General features: G+C 38.6%; 1 protein-coding gene across 1 annotated transcript in view; it reads left to right on the plus strand.

Annotated features, from left to right (window-relative positions):
• Positions 1–24,201, plus strand: part of LOC136857345 (uncharacterized) — a 280,832-nt gene that overhangs the window by 133,887 nt on the left and 122,744 nt on the right. Inside the window, exons 4-5 of the mRNA XM_067135953.2 lie at positions 3,848–4,087; positions 18,793–18,924. Coding sequence (XP_066992054.2) covers positions 3,848–4,087; positions 18,793–18,924 — 372 coding nt within the window. The remainder of the gene's footprint in view (positions 1–3,847; positions 4,088–18,792; positions 18,925–24,201) is intronic.

Below are 24,201 nucleotides of genomic sequence, written 5' to 3' on the forward strand. Positions count from 1 at the left end.
TTCAAGTTCCAAGATATTAGACTGCAGGCTTTTGGCACAATCTGCCATTAAGACCAAGTTGTCAGCATAGGCCAGACTGTTTACTGCATTTCCACCTAACTGAATCCCTCCCTGCCATTTTATATCTTTCAGCAGATGATCCATGTAAACTACGAACAGCAGAGATGAAAGATTGCAGCCTTGTCTAACACCTGTAAGTACCCTGAACCAAGAACTCATTCTACCATCAATTCTCACTGAAGCCCAATTGTCAACATGAATGCTTTTGATTGATTTTAATAATCTACCTTTAATTCCATAGTCCCCCAGTGTAGTGAACATCTTTTCCTTCGGTACCCTATCATATGCTTTCTCTAGATCTACAAAACATAAATACAACTGCCCATTCCTCTCGTAGCATTTTTCAATTATCTGGCGCATACTGAAAATCTGATCCTGACAGCCTCTCTGTGGTCTGAAACCACACTGGTTTTCATCCAACTTCCTCTCAACGACTGATCCCACCCTCCCTTCCAAGATGCCAGTGAATACCGTACTTTAATCAATGAGATACCTTTACAGTTGTTGCAATCCTTCCTGTTCCCTTGCATATATATAGGTGCAATTACTGCTTTTGTCCAATATAAAGGTTCCTTACCAACACTCCATGCTAATTTTACTATGCGATGAAGCCATTTCATCCCTACCTTCCCACTATACTTCACCATTTCAGGTTTAATTTCATCTGTTCCTGCTGCTTTATGACAATGGAGTTTATTTACCATCCCTCCACTTCCTCAAGCGTAAGTAAATTTGTAATACCAATAAAATGGTCTGTTATTGAACATTATAAATTTTCAGCTGACTCATTCCTGGTTGCTAGCGTTTCGCCCCCGTGTGCTAGGCTGGGCTGATCAGTTGGTACCTAGCATACCGTGAAGGCCACTGTGTAGGCTAATTGTAGCCACCGGCAGTACCAATGCACTATGAGAGACTTTGTCTCAGTACCAAAAATTGATGCCTGCTTGAGTGCAGTTGGACTTGACAAAAGAGTGACTGAATGGGTGGCTATGTTTCTAGAAAATAGAATTCAGAGAATTAGAGTAGGCGAAGCTTTATCTGTCCCTGTAATAATTAAGAGGGGAATTCCTCAAGGCAGTATTATTGGACCTTTATGTTTTCTGATATGTATCAAGGAGATGTGTAAAGAAGTGGAATCAGAGATAAGGCTTTTTGCAGATGATGTTATTCTGTACAGAGTAATAAATAAGTTACAAGATTGTGAGCACCTGCAAAATGACCTCGATAATGTTGTGAGATGGACAGTAGGCATTGGTATGATGATTAACTGGGTTAAAAGTCAGGTTGTGAGTTTCACAAATAGGAAAAGTCCTGTCAGTTTTAATTCCTGTCAGTTTTAATTACTGCGTTGATGGGGTGAAAGTTCACTTTGGGGTTCATTGTAGGTACTTAGGTCTTAATATAAGGAAAGATCTTCATTGGGGTAATCACATAAATATGATAGTAAATAAAGGGTACAGATCTCTGCACATGGTTATGAGGGTATTTAGGGGTAGTAGTAAAGATGTAAAGGAGAAGGAATATAAGTCTCTGGTAAGACCCCAACTAGAGTATGATTCCAGTGTATGGGACCATCACCAGGATTACTTGATTGAAGAACTGGAAAAAATCCAAAGAAAAGCAGCTCAATTTGTTCTGGGTGATTTTCTACAAAAGAGTAGCATTTAAAAAATGTTGCAAAGTTTGGGCTGGGAAGACTTGGGAGAAAGGAGACGAGCTGCTCGACTAAGTAACAATGTCCAGTAACAGACCAAAATATATTGGTATTAAGTGGGTATGATCCGAGCTCTCAGTGGAGAGATGGCGTGAAATGACATCAGTAGACGAATGTTTGAGTGGTGTCTTTAAAAGTAGGAAAGATCACAATATGAAGATAAAGTTGGAATTCAAGAGCACAAATTCTCGCAAATATTCGTTTTTAGGAAGGGGAGTTCGGGATTGGAATAATTTACCAAGGGAGGTGTTCAATAAATTTCCAACTTCTTTGGAATCATTTAAGAAAAGGCTAGAGAAACAACTCATAGGGAATATGCCACCCGGGCAACTACCCCAAATGCTGATCAGTAGTGATCGATTGATTAAGTACCTTGGCAGCTGGATTACTGAGGACTTGGACCCGGATTTGTAGATTTGAGTATGAATAGAAATGGCTCGTACTAGCTTTCTGAAATTGAAGAATCTGCTGTGTGACAGAAGCCTCAGTGTGGAGACATGTCACATCACAGTGCTTCTGTACGGTGCTGGGACATGGACTCGGAAACGTAACACCATTATGAGAATATATGCCTTCGAGATGTTGGTGTTCAGAAGGATGTTACGGATCTTGTGGACTGCTACTTCTCCAATGTTGTTGTACTTAGATGCATGAGGAGGGAACGATTGTTGATGTGTACAATCAACTTGGGCATATTATGAGGAATGAAAAGTACAAACCAAACCAAACCAAACCCCATGGCACTACAGCCCTTGAAGGGCCTTGGCCTACCAAGCGACCGCTGCTCAGCCCGAAGGCCTGCAGATTACGAGGTGTCGTGTGGTCAGCACGACGAATCCTCTCGGCCGTTATTCTTGGCTTTCTAGACTGGGATGAAAAATACAACCTATTTAAAATTGATCATGCAGAGTGAAATTGATAGACATAGAGGTCACGGTCGAAGGGAACACTCTTGGCTGAGGACCTTACAGGATTGGACAAGACTAGATTTGAGTAGACTGATGAGGACAGCGGAACATCGTATGGACTTTGCTGTGAAGATGATGACTTGTTGTGCTGGCCACATCACCTCATAATCTGCAGGCCTTTGGGCAGAGCAGCAGTTACTTGGTAGGCCAAGGTTCATTGGAGCAATAGTGCCATGTTTTTTTTTTTTTTTTTTTTTTTTGAGCGGTGGGGTGAGGATGTTTACTGTCACTTCATTATGTTACAAAGGAGGTTTGCAGTGAACTAATTAACTTCTTGAAGAGGTATGGTGTTTCAACTAATGAGCCCACTGCCACACTAAAGCAAAATGCTTGTTTTAAGATTATGAAGCACTACTAGTTTTGATTAACTGAACATGGACATACCATAAATTTTAATAAAAATATTTTTTATGGGTAGTGTTCATTGTCCGACTCGTTGGCTGAATGGTCAGCGTACTGGCCTTCGGTTTAGAGGGTCCCGGGTCCGATTCCTGGCCGGGTCGGGGATTTTAATCGCTTCTGATTAATTCTTCTGGATTGGGGACTGGGTGTTTGTGTCTGTCCCAACACTCTCCTCTTCATATTCACACTACACACTACACTACCAACCACCGCAAAAACACGCAATAGTGATTACATACAGGAAGGACATCAGTCCATAAAACAGGGCCAAATCCACATGTGGCGATGCGGTTCGCACCCGCGATCCCACACGCGTGGGAAAAGTGGTAGGAAAAGATGATGATGGATATGTTCATTGTATATCCTTTCAGGAGTCCAAATTTCATTACAGTATTTATATATGTTTACTTATGGTAAGAACTTCAGTTCTGAACAAGTGAATGTATTTTGGTGTCAGCATTCTCCACCTGATCGCAAACTGTGGTCTTCTGTTTGCTGCATAATCAGTAATCACATATGGGGATATGTTTTTTGACAGTAAGTATATTTTTCAGGAGAAAACTTGAAGTTGAAAGAGATTAGGATTTTCTAAATGCTGGAAAGACCAGAAGTTTTGAACTGACATTAGGTTGACAGCAGAGTCTAGTTTTTTCATGATGATTTTAGTACTGTAGCTGTAATCTAGTGTATGTTTCTCTTTCAGAGGAAGTACCCTGACCCAGCACAAGAGTTACCTGTGATGAGCAAGACCCTCCTGAACAAGGAAGTTACAAAAATTGTATGGGATAAGAGTGGTAAAGAGAAAGTACGGATATATTGTTTAGATGGATCATGGTATTCAGCCAATCACGTGATTGTAACCACATCTCTAGGGGTACTTAAAGAGAAAGCATCTGTCATGTTCAGCCCTGCTCTACCTGACCAGAAACTTGTTGCTATTGAGGTAAATTGTTTGACTCTTTTAATCAATATTGGCCTGAGCTACAACTTTTTGTTGACATTTTACTAAATCACATATATGTTAGCCAGTCTTCAAATTACTGTGTGAAAAGTAATTCAGTATTTGAAACGAACATGTTAGTGTATCCTGTAAATAAAATTTTATACAGGGTCGACAATTAAAGATCAATAATTCCTATAGTATCCAAATACTATGATAAAAAATTCAATAAACGGTCCTCCTAATTCCTCCCTCCTTCCCCTTTCCTCCCATCCCTCCTGACTTTCCCTTCCTTCTTCTCCTTCCCCCACTCCCACCCCTTCTCTCCACATAAGAATCTAAGCTACCATTGAGCTCATGAAACACACTAACAGCTGCGGAATTGTGTACTAGCAGAACTTTGAAGGGTAAGTCGTTCTTATAGTCCATAATTCAATTTTTTTTTAAAATACTGATCTATCTAAGATTACTTGTATGTTTTCTCTTTATAGATATCCTTCACCTCATCCATATGGATGGACATGACTTAATTTCTTAACATCAGGATATCCTTTAATCTAACATGGCAATATCACTTTTGAGAGGATTGAACCAAACACTTCACTTTCATGTGCAGCATATTTTATGTTGTGATTAATGGTTTTAAAGTAAGAAATTCCATCACTAGCCTAACATCAGGACACTCTTTGATTATCATGCAGCAATATAGTGTTCATGTCTGTGTCTGTTAGGTCATCAGCCCAGAGGCTGGTTTGATCCTCAAATAGCACCACCAAAGGCTATGCAGTTATAGGGAAACTGCAAAAACCAATGGCAGAGCCTAAATGAGGCGTACTAGGCAAGATGAGGGGTGAGGTAGTTTGCCCTTGCTTTCCTCACTGGACCAGAAGGTGCCACTGCAGCACGACTGATCCTATGAGCAACACCTTTCATAACACTCAGACACTAGTTGTGCCCCAAATGTCATTACTCAGTACCACCCATACTCCAGCAGTTTCCATATTGTCACAGGCATGGATGAGACTGGGACTTTGGTGGAAGCTACACTTTGCTCTGGCCTGTGCCAAGAGACGGATAAAAAAATACTGCATCCATCAAGAAATGGCAACAGGCAGATAGTGTTCATAGAGGATCACATCTATAATATCCTCAGTTTTTTATGCATGTTTACATTTTATTCCTACATGTATTCAACGGACAATAAGATAGTGTCACTTTTCACACGAACAACTGTTCATCATGACCAAATATCTATACATGGACTGCACTCAATGATCTTAATTGTGTATATTTGTGTTTTCTGTCGACCAGTTCATTGTCATAGTTTTAAGATTATGGTCCTAGTTGACTTTCAGTTCAATTGTTTAGAGGCTATATTCTATCTTAGACTATCTTATGAATAGCTGAAGATGACTGTTCTTATCAGTCAAAACTAGTGCTAGTCTTAGTTACAAATGTTACAAATATTGTATTGATTAGGTCCCACTGGTGTCCAGTTGGTCATTTTCATTCTGTACTTAACATCTCTTCAACGCGTACGAAATGTACGTAACACGACCTAATAGGTTGAAAGTCGGTTTCAATTACAATGCAGTCGTGAAATTTCAATATTCATTGACTTGGCCCTCAACAGGCGACTTAAACTCACTCTACAGTGTGATGGCAGGAGTGCCAGACCTGTAGCTTAGATCCTTTCCAACAGAACAAAGATGGCCTTGGCCACCATAGCTCAATTGGTAGAGCAACCAAGTCCAATAACGGTCATTTATATTGGTATTATAGAGCAACCAATGCAAAATCGGGAGGTTGTGGGTTCAGGTCCTACTGGTGTCTGGTTGGCCATTTTTGTTCTGTAATTAACATCTCTTCAACACGTATGAAATGTATGTAACACGACCTAATTGGTTGGAAGCCAGTTTCGATAAAAACCCTTCTTTAAGAAAGAAGTCATATCCATCAATACGGACTCGAACAATGAAATTAATTGCTTATAGGTTGTAATTACTAATCAAAAAGTAGATTTACGTCATGCAATAAATTTGTCATTCTTGTATGAGTGAATAGAGATGTCTATCATGCATCCACTTACAATGAAGTTTAATGATTGTGTAGTATCACTCTCTGTATATGAACTTTTCAAAGTGGGCAGGAGGACAGTCTCACCTTGCTGGATGAGAGGCATATCATTGAGAAAGAACAAAGCATGCAAAATTCTAGCATGGAAATACCTATAATGAAGCATCCATATTCAAAATTTGTTATATATTATTCACTGATCTCAGCAGTAAGGTCTCTGTCTCATACTTTTAAGTGAAGGTGATGTCATTCCATATGACAGAATGACTACGATAATTCATTCACTTCACTGAGAGAAAGTATTTTTCACTAACCAGTTCAAATATGATAGTCATCATAGCATTGTTCTTGTAACCTATATCTGGTGGAAGGTTGCCAGATTTTAAAACTGAAATTAGGGTGATCAGAAAACCAGAAAACTTTTGACGTGGCCATAGAAAACTAGATACACACTTCCACTGAGAGGTAAATTATAAAATATTTGCATAGTATGCTCAACTTGACTTGGCTGCATTGACAAAATCTACATTGGATTTCAAAAAGTTGAAACCATTTATGAGCATAATGGAAATTTACAGCAACTTGTAAGATAAACACACATAATCAAGCCTTTTTATTTTCTTATTTTGAAAATTCTCCTAGCTATCATTTGATTGTTTCTCCAGCCATGGTGTCTTTAATCTAATTACAAGCTCTCAAACATAACAATCAAATTTCATAGTTTAGTTAGGTATGGAATTTGCTATTGGTTATCAAAAAAAAAAAAATAATAATTTTGTTCCTCTTATAGTTTAGCTGTTCTGCTAATATTACATAATATATAAACGTTTTATATTTAAGAGGTTTTTTAAAGTTTAGTATGTATAAGTTTGTTAATGATGACCCATAAGTGTAAATTCTAGAACAATGTTATCATACGTTTCTGGGCAATACTTTGCCTGACGCTTTAGAGAACATTCCTCTTGGTGTTCGGCGATAGCTATGGTTTCAGCATGATGGTGCACTGCCACACTTTGGAATGACTGTGCGTAACTGGTTAAATGAAGTGTTTCCAGGGAAACGGATTGGTCGTCTACATTCCTCGGACCTTAATCCACTAGATTTTTATTTGTGGGGATACTTAAAGCACCATGTTTATAGTACTCCACCCATGGATGTACAAGACCTAATAGGTCGCATGCATGCTGCATCGGCAATGGTGGATGCAGGTGTGTTGCGTAGGGTCCAGCAAAGTATGCTCCAGTGAGTGGCGAAGTGTTTGCAAATGTAAGGGGATCGCTTTGAACATCTGCTGTGAAGTAAACGTTGCTCGTAAGTGCACGTACCTGCTCTGTGAAGATAAGACTGGACGGCACACGTACGCTATGGAATTATTGTGCATAGCATAATGGGTAATCCAGTGTAGCCTAGTCCAACTTCTCTGGCAATAGGTAAGGGCCTAAAAGCACTCCTCCCACAATTTCAGCCCACATGTGTATGCCAAAGCGTGCCTGAAAGCCACGTTCATGGGTGACGTGGGTTGTGGTCAGACCAATAATGGCTGTTGTTGTGGTTGAAAATACCTTCCCGAGTGAAGCTACATTCGTCACTCCATATCACATTCTTTAAAAATATTTGTTATCTTCAACTTGTTGCAAAAGCCATTCACAGAATTGTACTTGTTGAATGTGGTCTTCTGGCTGCTGGTGTTGAGTTAACGTGTAATGATATGGATGCAGTTTTTCATTGTGCAACACATCAACAACCAGTGTTTGAGATACCTGGAACTACCTTGCAATATCACGGGTACTTTGCTGAGGTGATTGGTGAACGGCTTCAAGAATGTTGTCCTCTGTTTGTGGAGTACATCTGGTCCTTGGATGACCTCTGTCCACTACTTGTGAACAAAGATTACCGGTTTCCCGCAGGTGTTGCTCAAGGCGACTAAAAACATTCTTATTGGGATGGCACCTTTGAGGGTATCGTGCTGCATACTCACGAGCAGCAGCAAATGCTTAGTTATCGGATGCACCCAACACTAAAAGCATATCGACGTATTCGCCGTTTGTGCACTCCATCAGGAAGCCGCCCTACATGCACTTGACAGGACCAGTTATGGTTGTGCACTGCGTGGTTAGTCGACTCGTGCATTCAGTTGATTGGATCACACTGTCATGTGTTCGACTGTTGTCATGTGACAACAGGATGTCATGCTTACAAACGCAGTTACACGACTGGAACTAGGGACCTGACGTCACACATACAAAAGAAAAAATTTCTGACGTAGATTTGAGCCGTAGCTCCATGGTGCATGTGGGTTTGATAACCCAGCAGTCTACTCAGTGAGCTGAGACGGCGGGTACGGTAGAGCGGGATGATGCACATTTCTCTATTATATTCCGATGCGCTGCAGGATGTGACAGTGTTGCCAGCTTCTCGTTTTTGACTTTTTTTCCAATAGCATCAGATCTGATTTGGCTATAGAAACTTTTATCTTGCAATGGGATGAGGAATCGCATGCCGACCTCCAAGTGCGGCATTTTATGTTCACCCTGTATAGGAAACAGGTGACTTGAAAAAATAGTGCTAAAGCACGGGAGATCTGGTAGCCCTAATTTGGTGCCAATTTCAGGCTTCCAAATGTTCGTCTTTCTTAGTATCACATTCGAAGGTAACAGAACTCTGCAATGGATGTTTCAAACATATGCTAATAGATGGGTTTGTGCTTGTCAGCATGGCCAATATGCCACAATTACTTTGCTGAAAGAAACATATTTTTCTTTAAAAGTGTAAAGATTGTGATCTGTGCAGTTCATTGCATTTTTCTTGTAAAAGGGAGGAAGCAGTGTAGGTTTGGTTCCAATTTCAGCAGATGAAGAGTTCCTGATTTCTCAATAAGGCTGTGAAAGACAGAATGGTCATGGGGGTTTTAAATACTGGTAATATAGATTACCCGGATATTAACCTTGCTTCCTGCTCCACCCCTAATTAATTTCTGCATTATGAACAGCTGTAGGAAGTGAGCACTGCAAAACAGTCTAACACAAATATAATGATGTTATATGAAATATATTTACAGTTTCAGTGATGAAAGATTGTTCCTACATGATGCCTTACATCCACAAATTGTTTCGCTGAATAAGAATGCAGATAAATTAGGAATGCCACCTCTTCACTCGCACCATGGATTTGGAGGACTATCACCACATCCAGTTTCATTTTCATTATCTCACTATTCGCTCTGTTTACTTTGTTATATTATTCATTATTAAATCATTCAAGTCAGTTGTTGCTTTATCAACGTCTCTATCATTGACCACTAACTGTTCTAAAATATCAACTTCCGTGAATGAAGATGAAGCAGAAGCCATGTTTACATTCAATCTTTATCATCAGTAAACTTTCAAAAACATTTGAGAATAAGAGAGGTTACCAAGTTATAATGATTCCCGTGAACTATAGTAAATAGGGAAAAATGTTCTCTCAAAGACCGTTATATAGCTCTACAATACTGGAACACAGCACAGTAATCATATGAATGCTGCAAGTACAAGCTATTGTCATGTCGAGTGGGACTCTACATTGGAGGCAAGTCTAACATTCTAATGTTGATCCCCACTCAAGGCTACTTGGAGCCACCGGCAGTGCCAATGCACCATGAGAGACTTTGTCTCTTTACCAAAAATTGATGCCTGCTTGGCTATCAGATGATATAGATGTTGATTCCCAAAGCGAATCTGAAATATTTGTCCCGAATGAGTAAATTTATAATACCAATATAAATGATCCATTATTGGACATTATAAATTTTCCAGCTAACTCATTCCTGGTTGCCAGCATTTTGCCCTCATGTGCTAGGTTGGGCTCATCAGTTGGTACCTAGCACACCTACCAAGACGCTGGCATAGGCTCCGAGTAGCCAAGTGCTAGGTACCAACTGATGAGCCCAACCTAGCACATGAGGGTGAATCGCTGGCAACCAGGAATGAGTTAACTGGAAAATTTATAATGTCCAATAACGAACCATTTATATTGGTATTATAAATTTACTCATTCGGGACAAATATTTCAGATTTGCTTTGGGAATCAACATCTATATCAAAGAATTAACTCGTTGCCACATGTGGTCTTCGGTCAGCATGCGTGGCACCCATCTTGCGCACACCTTCCGGGATTTCAACTTTTCTGTTCAACGTCTGTGAGCGGTGCTTCAGGAAACCTCAGGAACCAAAGTGCCGAGATCATCCAGGGCGATCCGCCGATATTCACGCATGATTTGCTCAACCTTCACGACTGTCTCGACGGAAATTGATGGTCTCCTGCTCCTTTGTTCTTCATGAATTTCAGTCCGATTGGCTGCAAACTCTCTACACCACTTACGAACATTTTTGACATCCATGCACGACTCACCATACACTTCAGTCCATTGGCGATGCACTTCAATCGGTCCAGTACCTTTTGCGTTCAAAAACCGAATAACTGCGCGCACTTCACACTTGGCAGTAACATCCAATGGGATCTCCATTCTCAGTGGCTGCCAAGCCAAGACTGAGTGTTTCAGCACAGTGTGCTCATATTTGTATGCGAGTGCAGGAAACACTCTTCACAATATTGTGACTAACAGACACACGAACAGAGTTCTGTATTTACAAAAATATAGGAGATCTTATTTTTGGGATTACCCTCGTAGAACTGAAGGATACGAAAGGGTGATTGGTAAATGTGGAGAAGATATGGAAGCTAATGGGAATAGGAAGCATTTGCTGGATTTCTGTGTTAGTATGGGTTTAGCACTTACGAATACATTCTTCAAGCATAAGGCTATTCACCTCTACACATGGGAGGCTAGGGGTACCAGATCCATAATAGACTATATCTTAACCGATTTCAAATTCAGGAAGTCTGTTTAGGAATGTAAGAGTTTTCCGGGGATTTTTCGATGATACAGACCACTATCTCATCTGTAGTGAACTAAGTATCTCTAGGCCTAGGATAGAGAAAGTGAAATCTGTCTGCAAACGAATAAGGATAGAAAATCTCCAGGACGAGAAAATTACATAGAAGTACATGGATATGATTAGTGAGAAGTTTTGAACAGTAACCAGGTTCAGGATATAGAAAGAGAATGGGTGGCACACAGGGATGCTGTAGTAGAAACAGCAAGGGAATACCTAGGAACAACTGTGTGTAAAAATAGGAAAAAGTGAACATTTTGGTCGAATGATGAAGTGAGAGCAGCTTGTAAACGTTAAAAGAAAGCTTAACAGAAATGGCTACAAACAAAGGCCGATGCAGACAGGGAATTGTATGTACATGAAAGAAACAGAGCGAAACAAATAGTTGTTGAATCCAAAAAGAAGTCATGGGATGATTTTGGTAATAACCTGGAAAGGCTAGGTCAAGCAGCAGGGAAACCTTTCTGGACAGTAACAAAGAATCTTAGGAAGGGAGGGAAAAAGGAAATGAATAGTGTTTTGGATAATTCAGGTGAACTCATAATAGATCCCAGGGAATCACTGTAGAGATGGAGGGAATATTTTGAACATCTTCTCAACGTAAAAGGAAATCTTCCTGGTTGTGTTGCGAACAACCAAGCTCATGGGGAGGAGGAAAATGATGTTGGTGAAATTACGCTTGAGGAAGTGGAAAGGATGGTAAATAAACTCCATTGTCATAAAGCAGCAGGAATAGATGAAATTAAACCTGAAATGGTAAAGTATAGTGGGAAGGCAGGGATGAATTGGCTTTATAGATTAGTAAGATTAGCATGGAGTGTTGGTAAGGTATCTTCAGATTGGACAAAAGCAATAATTGCACCCATCTATAAGCAAGGGAACAGGAAGGATTGCAACAACTATCGAGGTATCCCATTGATTACTATACCAAGGAAAGTATTCACTGGCATCTTGGAAGGGAGGGTGTGATCGGTGGTTGAGAGGAAGTTGGATGAAAACTAGTGTGGTTTCAGACCACAGAAGGGCTGTCAGGATCAGATTTTTAGTATGCGCCAGGTAATTGAAAAATACTATGAGAGGAATAGATAGTTGTGTTTATGTTTCGTAGATCTAGAGAAAGCGTATGACAGGGTACCGAGGAAAAAGATATTCATCATACTGGGGGACTATGGAATTAAAGGTAGATTATTAAAATCAATCAAAGGCATTTATGTTGACATTTGGGCTTCAGTGAGTTCTTGGTTCAGGGTACTTACAGGGGTTAGACAAGGCTGTAATCTTTCATCTTTGCTGTTTGTAATTTACATGGATCATCTGCTGAAAGGTATAAAGTGGCAGGGAGGGATTCAGTTAGGTGGAAATGTAGGAAGCAGTTTGGCCTATGCCAACGACTTGGTCTTAATGGCAGATTGTGCCAAAAGCCTGCAGACTAATATATTGGAACTTGAAAAAAGGTGCGATGAGTATGGTATGAAAAGTATCCCTTTGACGGCTAAATTGATATCAGTTGGTAAGAAATTCACTAGAATTGAATGTCGGATTGGTGATACAAAGCTGGAACAGGTAGCCAATATCTTACTTAATAATAATAAAAGTATAGCGGATGGCTTTGCAACCTTTTTTGGATTGGTATATTCGAAACCTCCACCAACCTATGATATTCCTGATTCATCTGATGTATATGTTAATTATCCGTTATCTTTAGAATTAGTGGACGAAAAGGAATATAAGTTAGCTATTAAAAAATTAAAACCTAAAAGGTCATGTGGTGTTGATGGAATACCGCCGTACGTACTGAAAGCATGTTCGAATTTGTTGGATTTTCCCTTACGAGCCTTATATAACATTGTGGTAAAAACGCAAACCTTTCCAAAAGTATGGAAGATAGCGAAAGTGTGTCCAGTTTTTAAATGTGGGGACAGTAAAAATATTGAAAACTATCGCCCTGTTTGTATTTTGTGTGCACCGGCTAAAGTATTTGAGCAAATAATGTACACGCGTATATTTAATCATGTGAGGGTCGGTATACATATCAATCAGCATGGTTTTATGCCAGGTAGATCAACTACGACTAATTTATTAAAATTTATACAATATGCTTATACAGTTTTGAATAATCAAGGACAGGTCGACGTAATATACACAGATTTTTCCAAAGCCTTCGACAAATTAGATCACGGCATTTTAATGAAAAAATTGTCATGCTTTGGTCTGACCCCTCCTTGGTTAAAACTGCTTGCATCTTATCTTAGTGCACGGAAACAATATGTTTACTATCATCAACATGAGTCTTTCACATACAATGTTACTTCTGGTGTACCACAAGGGTCTAACCTTGGCCCCTTATTCTTTATTTTATATATTAATGATTTGCCCACTAGAATTAGGTTTTCTCACTGTTTATTATATGCTGATGATGTCAAACTTTATAAAGAGATAAATGTTGATGATATGTTGAAATTACAATATGATTTGGATTACTTATACGCATGGAGTATTGAAAACTGTTTGCAACTTAATATAAATAAATGCTGTTTCCTTCAGATTTCAAATAAGAAAAATACATTGAATTATAAATATAAAATTAATAATGAAGAACTCAAAGTTGTCCACTCTGTTAATGACTTAGGGGTAATTGTTACAAGAAATTTATCTTTCAAGGAGCATATTAATACAATGGTTAATGATTCCTATAAGAAATTGGGTTTTATAATTAGAAATTCATGAGATTTTTCTAACACGTATGCACTCACCTTATTATTCAATAGTATTGTCCGATCAAAACTTGAGTATTCATGTATAATTTGGTCTCCATGTTATAAATCTTACCAAAATCAAATTGAAAGGGTGCAGAAACGCTTTTTAAGATATATTTATTATAAAAAATATAAGATATTCCCCTTTAGAAATTATGTTTCATATGAATTTTTGTTGAATGAATTTAAATATGTATCGCTAGCCAGTAGGCGTGTAATAGCCCAACAAATTTATCTCTATAAGATGGTTAATGCATTAATTGACGATAATAGTTCGCTTCACGAGTTATGTTTTAATGTTAGAAAAGGAAATTTAAGATTTCGGCAATTGTTTATTACTCCAGTCTCCAAAACTGTATTTTTTAAGAACTCTCCATTTATCAATATGTGTGAAACATACAATAACTTACTTAATAAGTATCATATAGATCTTGACTTTGCTTATGAATATGACACCTATGTAAATATATTAAAAGAATTTTTCTCGTCGAAGTGATTTGTTTATATGTATAATATTTACATGATTTTGTTACAATTTTTTGTTTGATTTATTAACAGGCTTCTGTATACGATATATTGTTTCATCCATTTCATACAGAGCATTATCATCTCATTTACATAGCGTTTTCACATTTTCTTCTTTTTGGTATTTCTATGTTATTTGTTCAAATAACTTGTAAAAGCCATCTATAATTGGAGCGTGTCTCTGTTGGTGGCACATGTATTAAATAAATAAATAAATAAATAAATAAATAAATAAATAAATAAATAAATAAATAAATAAATAAATAAATAAATAAATAATTTCAAGTATTTAGGTTGTGTGTTCTCCCAGGATGGTAATATAGTGAGATTGAATCAAGGTATAGTAAAGCTAATGCAGTGAGCTCGCAGTTGCGATGAACAGTATTCCGTAAGAAGGAAGTCAGCTTCTGGACGAAACTATGTTTACATCGGTCTGTTTTCAGACCAACTTTTTTTTACGGAAGGCAAAGCTGGGTGGACTTAGGATATCATATTCATAAGTTAGAAGTAACAGACATGAAAGTAGCGAGAATGATTGCTGGTACAAACAGGTGGGAACAATGGCAGGAGGTTACTCAGAATGCTGTACGCATAAACCAGCTTCTGTGGTGGGGTCATGTGAGGCGAATGAAGGAGGATAGGTTATCTAGAAGAATAATGGACTCTGTTATGGTGGGTAAGAGAAGTAGTGGGAGACCGGGACGACGATGGTTAGACTCGGTTTCTAAGGATTTAAAGTAAAGAGGTATGGAACTAAATGAGGCCACTGCACTAGTTGTAAATAGAGGATTGTGGCGACGTTTAATTAGTTTACAGAGACTTGCAGACTGAATGCTGAAAGGCATAACAGTCTATAATGGTAATATATGTATATTATTATTATTATTATTATTATTATTATTATTATTATTATTATTATTATTATTACTACTTTTCACAATCAAGTACCTGATGACTTGAAGAATGCTACCATCATCACTATCTTCAAGAAAGGCGATCGTAGTGTATGTGGAAAGTACAGTGGTATATCGCTTTTGTCAGTTGCAGGTAAAATTCTCACAAGAATTCTATTAAACCAGCTACATGTAATCTCAGAGAGGATTTTGCCTTAGTCTCAATGTGGTTTCCGAGTCTCCAGAGGCACAACAAATATAATTTTCTGTGCTAGACAACTCCAGGAAAAATGCAGAGAGCAACAGCAGCCTCTGTATTTAGTTTTCTATGATCTGGAAAATCTTTTGATTTTCTACCAAGATCTGCTATGTGAAAAGTATTGAAACGTTTTGGATGTCCTGAACGCAAACAATTTAGGCATTGAGATTAAATTTTGTTTTGATACAGGCCTTTTCAATCTGGCAAGACTTCACTCACAAATATGTTCTCTGGTTACCGGGTGACAGAACTGCAATATGCTGATGACACCGCATCTCCTGCTCTAACACCTACAGAACTACAACAGTCAGTCAACTGCTTTAAAACGGCATTTTTTCTTACACACGTAACAGAGTCTTTCTGATGTTTGCATAACTCATCGTTGTGCTGAATTCTGTACGTGCCTCCCTCTTCTCTTACAGATCCCAGTATTTTCCTCAGGATTTTCCCTTCTTTGAGTTCTAGTTTTCTGAGAGGGCCTTTCCTGGTCATCACAAGATACTCAGAGGTGTAGAGAACAGATGGTTTGACTACCGCATTATAGTGCCCGAGTTTAAGGTTCTCGGAGAGGTACTTTGATGCATAGATGCTTTTACAGGAGTGATAGGCCCTCTCAAATTTGGTGCACCTGGTGTCTATGGCTAGGTTCTCACCCTGGTTTGCAGAGATCCACTCTTCTAGGTACTTGACCGCCGGCACCTTTCTGATGGTGGTGTCTTCTAATGGTATTGTGGAAGGGACTTCCTCGATATTCGTCATGAATTCAGTCTTCCAGCCTATTTGGACCACTGTGCAATAGCTCTTCTGACTTTTTCTGGAATATCCGTTATCCCATGTACCCAGGTCTTGAACTTTCTTCTTTCTTGAACCAGTGTCTCAGAGACATCAGTCAGATCCTGCTTTAGTGCAGCTGCCATGGAGTGTTATATTTCCAAGTCATGAGAAGATCAAGAATTCTTTGTGATATTCTGGTGGTGGGCATTTGAGAGAGTCGACTGTAAAATAGAGACAACGCTTTTTCAAAACAAGTAGGAGCTTTTCAAATTTAATACACAGTTGTGTATTTGACCTCAGGCAATATTCGACATGGGTTGAGGATCTTTCATAGGAATTTCCTCTCTTTTATTTGGAATCCCTTTGTTTGATCATGGAGAGTGAGGGCCAAGCACTCTGCAGCATACAGGGTGGTAAGAAACAATGTGAACTGGGTATATGAGTATTAGAGGATTGGTCATACTCATAAATAATTTTATATCTTGCACCATTGTCATTTTATCAGCTGCTTAAGTAAGCCAATCAGATTGCTTTGCAGGGGAATTCATATGGGCTCTGCTTGGCAGTGTTGTTAAATCAGCACTAACAATGGCTTGAGAGCCATGCTGATAAATCAGCATCAAACACAAACACAGCATTGGTTTCAGCCAATGTCACCGTAGCGCGCTTGCTATGGCACGATACTCTCAGCTTGGAGGTCTGTATTCAAGACCCTCTCCTGGCAAAGTTTTATTCTTCAACTGGTGCTCTCATGCTGGTCTTAAGCCACGTACAGATTTAGAAACACTGTCTCGCAAAGCCAATTTGAAATCGCCCGCGAAGTGATCTGATTGGCTAACTTCAGCAGCTGATACAATAACAACGGTGCGAGATATGGAATTATTTCTTTCAAATTATTTATCAGTATGAACAACCCTCTAATGCTGATCTACCCAGTTCACGTTGTTTCTGATCACCCTATATTTATTTATTTCATACCCCCAACAGAGATGTTTCTCCAATTACAGGTGGCTTAGGTTCTCAGGAGATGCTACTGTGGTGGAGTGGGAGTATTTGGCCTGTCATGCGACTGATGTGGACAGATAAGTGGATTTACAGAGGTGAAATCTGTTTCCATGCTCTTATGAGACTTGCTCTGCAGAGCGCCTGTTAAAACTAGCCCATTGCATCCAGGCTGGCTTGATGTAAATGTGGGCAGCTTATACGCCAAGTGTACCATCAAGCAAGAGAGCGAACAAATTTGGTACGGCTCAGGAGTGATGTTTGATTGTGATTATGAAGCTTTTCTTGCACCATTTTCAACAAAATGTTGATTGGAGTACAGCATAAAGAAAGGCACTATAATTACAAAAAAAAATGTATTTTATTCAGATATTCATTTTTGATTTATACTGATTTATATTGATTTATACTGCGTGCAATGTTAAGACCCCCCCCTCCTCCCCTATATTTACACATTCAAAGAAAACAAGCACGTTACAATTTTTGTTACAATTTACAGTCACTCAGAAAGAGAATGAGTGGATGATATTTTATGTTCCTCACATTTTATTGAATCAGACTTGGTTTTTATTATTATCGAAGTATAATTCATCTTCCCTGTAGATTTAAAAAAACCTATAGATGCCCACAACAAACATATCTATAAGTTCAATTTTTTTTTAAGAAAAATATACCTGCAAGGCTCACCTTGGCTCGTTTAAAAAAATAATTGTAGTGACTGTACAGCGATATAGGATTGAAGCGTGCAAACTACAATATACAATTCCTTGGATGGCAATGACTGATTTCTACTAAGAAAAGTAAAATTCCTGTAATATAATACATTATTTTTAAAAAATGTGCTTGATTTTATGTCATGTTCTATTGTTTTGTGGCTTTCCCTGTTCATTGAGCTCGGAAAATAGTACTTTTTAACCTATTTTCAACAATTTTTATTCAATCATCCCCTACAACAGTGCCATGCGAATGAACATGTTTTGTTTTACAGTGATATTCTATATCAAACCTTCTCGATATAATAAGCCACCCAGATAGCAAACATTTTGCACAGTCCACTGTTCGAAGAAGAAAACAAGTGTTCTTCCCGGCCCTCTCTTTTACATTAGCTTGTCTCCATTTTAAACTCTGGTATTGTCGCAATGATAGTCTGACTGGTAGACCTTCATCTGGCATTGACCTTCATGACCTGTCACATCACTGTGACTCAAATACATACAGTGGTCACCCACCCATCCACTTATATGCTGTGTGCCTGCAAGACAAAAAACACAGTGTGAGCAAGCCTGCTCTGTATCATGACACTATTAGAAAACACCCTTAGATATTTTTTCTTTCTTAAGCAACTTCAGTGTTTCCCTAGTGTTATTCTTTAATATCCTACGTTGTTCTATAATTAACACTAAAAACCTGTTAATTCTAACAATAGCTGCACTTCAGTACCAACATTTTATCATTTAACTATGGTGTTGTTTTCTTTCCTTTTTTTTAGGGCTTAGCTATTGGAACTGTAGATAAAATATTCCTGAAGTTTCCGTACCGTTGGTGGCCTATAGATTGTCAGGGTTTCAATCTTTTGTGGTCAGAACATGATGCAGATGAATTTACACAAGAAAATCAGAAGGTAAGATATTATTTTTTTGCAATTGCTCTATTTTATTATCTGAATAGTAGAACTGTTAGCCTTCCTATTGGATGACTGTTTAAAAATGTTAATAAGTGAATTAGACCAAACAAAAAAATGAAATGGTATGAAACAATACTTTTCAGCTGTATCACTGAAGTCAGAAATTGATGAAAACTCAATACTGCTGAAATTCATTCATTCATTCACATGGCTTTTAGTACTGGGAGTGTCCGAGTACATGTTTGGCTTGCCTGGTGCAGGTCTCTCTATTTGATGCCCATGGTTGACCTGTTTGTCTGGATATGGGATGATGATGATGATGATGATATTATTATTATTATTATTATTATTATTATTATTATTATTATTATTATTATTATTATTATGATATTATTATTAACAAATACATTGCAATTGAGAAGTATCCCGGTGGCAGTGATAAAGTTAAAACAATAACAACAACATACAAAAAGCAATTCCATGAAAAGAAAATATTACAAGAAATACTACTAGTTTAACATTCTAAATCCAGCATCACCATATACAAATTCGCACACAACTTAAGTATTCCCAGTGCTTAACACTACGGCTTACAATATTATAGGTTGAGCTTACTACTAGCTTAACATTACAACACCGTCATACATTTATACGTACCTTAAGTATTTCAAAATTTTACACTATGACTTACAGTAGATAGAGCAATCCGATTACTAACTATTATCTTAGCATTGTAAATACAGCACGTTCATATACAAATTCACAGATACCTTAAATAATTCAGATGCCTTAATACTACAATTTACAGTGGGTTGAGCGTTGCATTAAAATATGACACCATCACATAGAAATTTACACACAATTTACAGAATGCTGGAGTCTGTTCTTGAAGCATCATACATTTTTGGGAAAAGGCTCTAAGACAGTTGCAAGTAATGGATTCCAATCATTAGTTCCTTGATTTACAAATGAATATTTACCATAGTTAGTTTTCTGTTAGTTTTACTTTATGCAGATGATCTTTCCTACTTATGTAACAGGGCTCAACATGAACAGATAACATCCCAGCGGTCTAAGGGACTTTCAACACACACTCAACATTCTGCCCACTCGCAGCATCTATCAAAAAAATTTATGTTCCCTTTCGACCGGCTCACTTGTATCAGCACGTTCCAACATCAACAAGCTACACTAATTGCACCTTTATTTCTCTGTCAACACTCTACAATGATGGAAGATGGCCCAATTGAGTTCATGACAACTTTAATTATGTTGTTTGTTGTTTAAAATTTAATTCTTGAACTCTTCTCCAAGGACTACAACAAATGCTAATACTTAAACCATACATGTACAAGCATGTTAAACAAATTGTTAATCTCTCGAACCCAGAACTCTAACCAGATGATTTTATATTTTTAATGTTATTATTTTTATAAGCTTTTAATAATATTGCCAACTGATATCTTATTTGGAATGTATTTTCTAATAATCATACTGAAAAAGTGTAATAGCTCTTAACATTACATAATATTGCCACCATATATCATTATATTAAGTACATTTGATACAATCAGTTTTTAATCATATCTATTGCTATAATTTTGTTAATTCAATACAGTACCATAATTTTACATTTCATTTCTTCTATAATGACCGCTTATCCAATTTTAAGTGTATAGATGTATAATCTTAGTAACTAATAAGTTAACTTTAAATCAGGTGGCACCGAGCTCGATAGCTGTAGTCGCTTAAGTGCGGCCAGTATCCAGTATTCGGGAGATAGTAGGTTCGAACCCCACTGTCGGCAGCCCTGAAAATGGTTTTCCGTGGTTTCCCATTTTCACACCAGGAAAATGCTGGGGCTGTACCTTAATTAAGGCCACGGCCGCTTCCTTCCCACTCCTAGCCCTTCCCTGTCCCATCGTCGCCATAAGACCTATCTGTGTCGGTGCGACGTAAAACAAGTAGCAAAAAAAACAAAAAAAAAAAACAAAACAAAACAGGTGGCTGATTTAATCTTGAGGAGATACAATGGCTGATGATGCCTCCAAAGTGAGGCAAAACATGTCTCATTTCATCTAATATAATAAAGATAAAATCCTAAAATTTCTTATGACTTTAATGTATTGAATAGCTGGATGAACAATAAACAGTTAATTATTTTAGCAAGTGTAATAACTTTCAATATGGATCTACAATGATATTAATTACTTGCAAGAGCTTTTCTAGTCGACTGTTCAACTCTCCCCAAGCTGGCTTAATCGTGTAAACATTGTACATGGCACATAACCATGTTCATTTTCTTCTAGTCCCCAGTGTCTCCCACCCAAGTTTTTCTATCACACTTGTCATGCTACTTCTAGGATTGAAATCATTAAGTACGAATTTTGCAGCCTTTTGCTGTACCATCTTAAGTTCCTCAATGAGTTCTGTTTGGTATGGATCCCATACGGCTGCTCTATATTCCAGGACTGGCCTAGTGAGTGAAATATAGGCATGCACCTTCGCCTGGGAACTGCTGCCGTTTAGCACTGTCATCGTGAAGTGTAAGGACTTGTACACTTTAGTAATTACACTTTCTATGTGGGTGTCCCATTTTAGAGCTCTCTTCACATGGATTAATAGGTACTTGCATAAGTCACTCTCTACCAGAGCATCCGATCCAAGACAATATTGAAAGTCCCCTTGCCTATGTTTCTTTCCCATTCTTATGAGACTGCATTTTTTAGTTTATTTTCATTGTGTTATCGAATGCCCACTTATGATGATGATGGTGAGGTAGGGAGAAGGTGAAATCCGGTGTCAGCACATAGTCTACTCATGGAAAATTCTAAATTCCCATGGAGGGAATTAGATATTTTTCACCAATAGAGTCAAAATGTCAAAAACATATCAGATGTAAGGCTTTTCAGGCGTTTGCTCTATTAGGTCTGACACTAGACTCATCAGAGTGGGATGTGTCAGACCCTACCCACTGACGCTGGGGTGTATGCAGGTGAACTTATCAGAAGCCGTTATAGGAGGCACAGTCTGATAACTGCATCGGGAGATAAATCTCCACAATGGAATTATTGCCCGCCTAGCAATTCCGAATGGAAAATTCTAAATTCCCATAGTGGGAATTAGATATTTTTCACCAATAGAGCATGTCAAAATGTCAAAACATATCAGATGTTATCAGACTGTGCCTCCTATAAGGGCTTCTGATAAGCTCACCTGCATACACCCCAGCGTCAGTGGGATATACTGAGGGCTACCAAGGCTATCAGTGAAGCCCAAACCTCAATTGAGAATGATGGAAGTCTAAATCACATTATATTGTAAGCATCTGGCACATCGTTCCATTTACAAAACTCGAAAGTAGTGAGAAAAACATGTATTTCTCAGAGCAAGGCATCGGAGACTGATATTGCAGCCCAGGCTCTCGTCCCTTTCCCCTCATGGCTTGCTGCTGTATATGGAACAGGAGTGGCGACCGGAGGGACAGGTGTGCGAGGCTTCGGTCCATGTGAACACCACTGTTAACTATCAACCATGTGTTACTCATTTTATATACTTCCTCACCTCACACTTCTGAATTAATTATATAGATAACAGAGTGCTGGTATTTCACCCCTGTTTCCTTCTACATCCTCGTAGGGAGACACTGCAGGGCTGCTGTTATAGGAGCAATATATTTTTCTTTTTATTGATAGATCTTCTAAAATGAAATGCAATCTTTCAGGTTTAGTGTTCTCTTTTGTTGGTTTGAATCAAACCCGTGATCATAGGTCGGACACCACCACTGATCTTCTGAGGAAGCTAATTAATCAGTAAATGACGGGTACGACCGCTGTAAAATTCAACATTTTTATTTAATAATAATAATAATAATAATAATAATAATAATAATAATAATAATAATAATAATAGTGCATGGCATCTATATATGCTTGGTGGTTACCTAATGAGGATAAAATGAATGGCGACAATGTCATAAACACCCAGTTCCCAAGCCAGCGGAATTAACAGTATGAGGTGATTGATTCTGAAAATTGAACCAGGGCCATCGGACTAAAGGCATGTGTTCTGTCTATTTAGCCACAAAGCCGGAATTTAATTTGCTAAATCTTATTCTACCATCTCCACTGATCAGGGGTTGAGCATTGGCAGTAGCAGAGGCCAGGGCAGTAGCTTTTGAAGCAGCCTTGTCAACACAGCAGGCTTCTCCGTTGGCTATTGGCTGCAGCTCTAAATGCTGAAGGCTTGACGTTCATTAAACCAACTATCGAAAAGGGGTAACCTAAGTCTAGTGGTAGCCCACATCTTGATCTCGGCATACACCACTGGAGTAACTGCAACTGCATTTCCTTGTGCCTTGAGCAAGTCCTCCTCACTGCAAGTATCAGGGCAACACAAGCACTGACACAGATGCTTGATAGTCTGCACCTCTCCGCATCCACATAGTGGTGATACATCCAAATATTCCCATTTCTCTAGGTTGTCCTCACACTTTCCAACACCTGTTCTTAACCTGTTCAGTGATCTCCATGTGATCCAGTCCAAGTTTTGTCCGGTTGATAAGCATTCAGCTGGTTTTGTCCATGTTTGAAGATGACTTGTTCAGGCTGCCCACAACTTTTCTCTGGCTTTCATCAGAGATGTATTTAGTGGAGATGTTGACTGTAGGAAGCTCCTCCTAGATTTCAATCTGGGCTTTGGTGGAGTGTGTCTGTGTAGTGGATGTAGCTCATTTTCGTCAACTTTTTTTTCCTTTCGGCATTTGCGGCTACTTCCCGGCGTATATCAGGAGGAGCCATTCCTGCCGTACAATACAGTTTGTCAACTGGAGTTGGCTTCAGACATCCAGTAATTAGTCTCGCAGTTTCATTAAGGGCCACATCTACTTGCTTTGCATGGAAAGATTTATACCACACTCGGCAGGCATATTCACCGGCGGAGAAGCAAAGTGCCATGGCAGAAGTATGGACCACCTGAGGTTCAGCGCCCCAATTACTACCAACAAGTTTCTGAATGATGATGTTATGGGCTGACACCTTGTGTTTGGTGTTTAGGCAATGCTGTTGGTAGGTGAGTGATCTGTCTAAGGTAATTCCAAGGTATTTGGGTATAGAACAGTGCTCTAATTTGGTGCTTCCCAAGTTAATTTCAGTTTTCTCCCTGCCTGTCTGTTTTGAAGATAGAAAGCACTAACCTGAGTCTTTTGTGTGTTTGGCTTCAGGTGGTACTTGTTGTAGTTGTCAGAAAAGGTTTTTAGAGCTACTGTAAGCATCT

The sequence above is a fragment of the Anabrus simplex genome, chromosome 1, assembly GCF_040414725.1.
Source record: "Anabrus simplex isolate iqAnaSimp1 chromosome 1, ASM4041472v1, whole genome shotgun sequence".
NCBI lineage: Eukaryota > Metazoa > Arthropoda > Insecta > Orthoptera > Tettigoniidae > Anabrus > Anabrus simplex.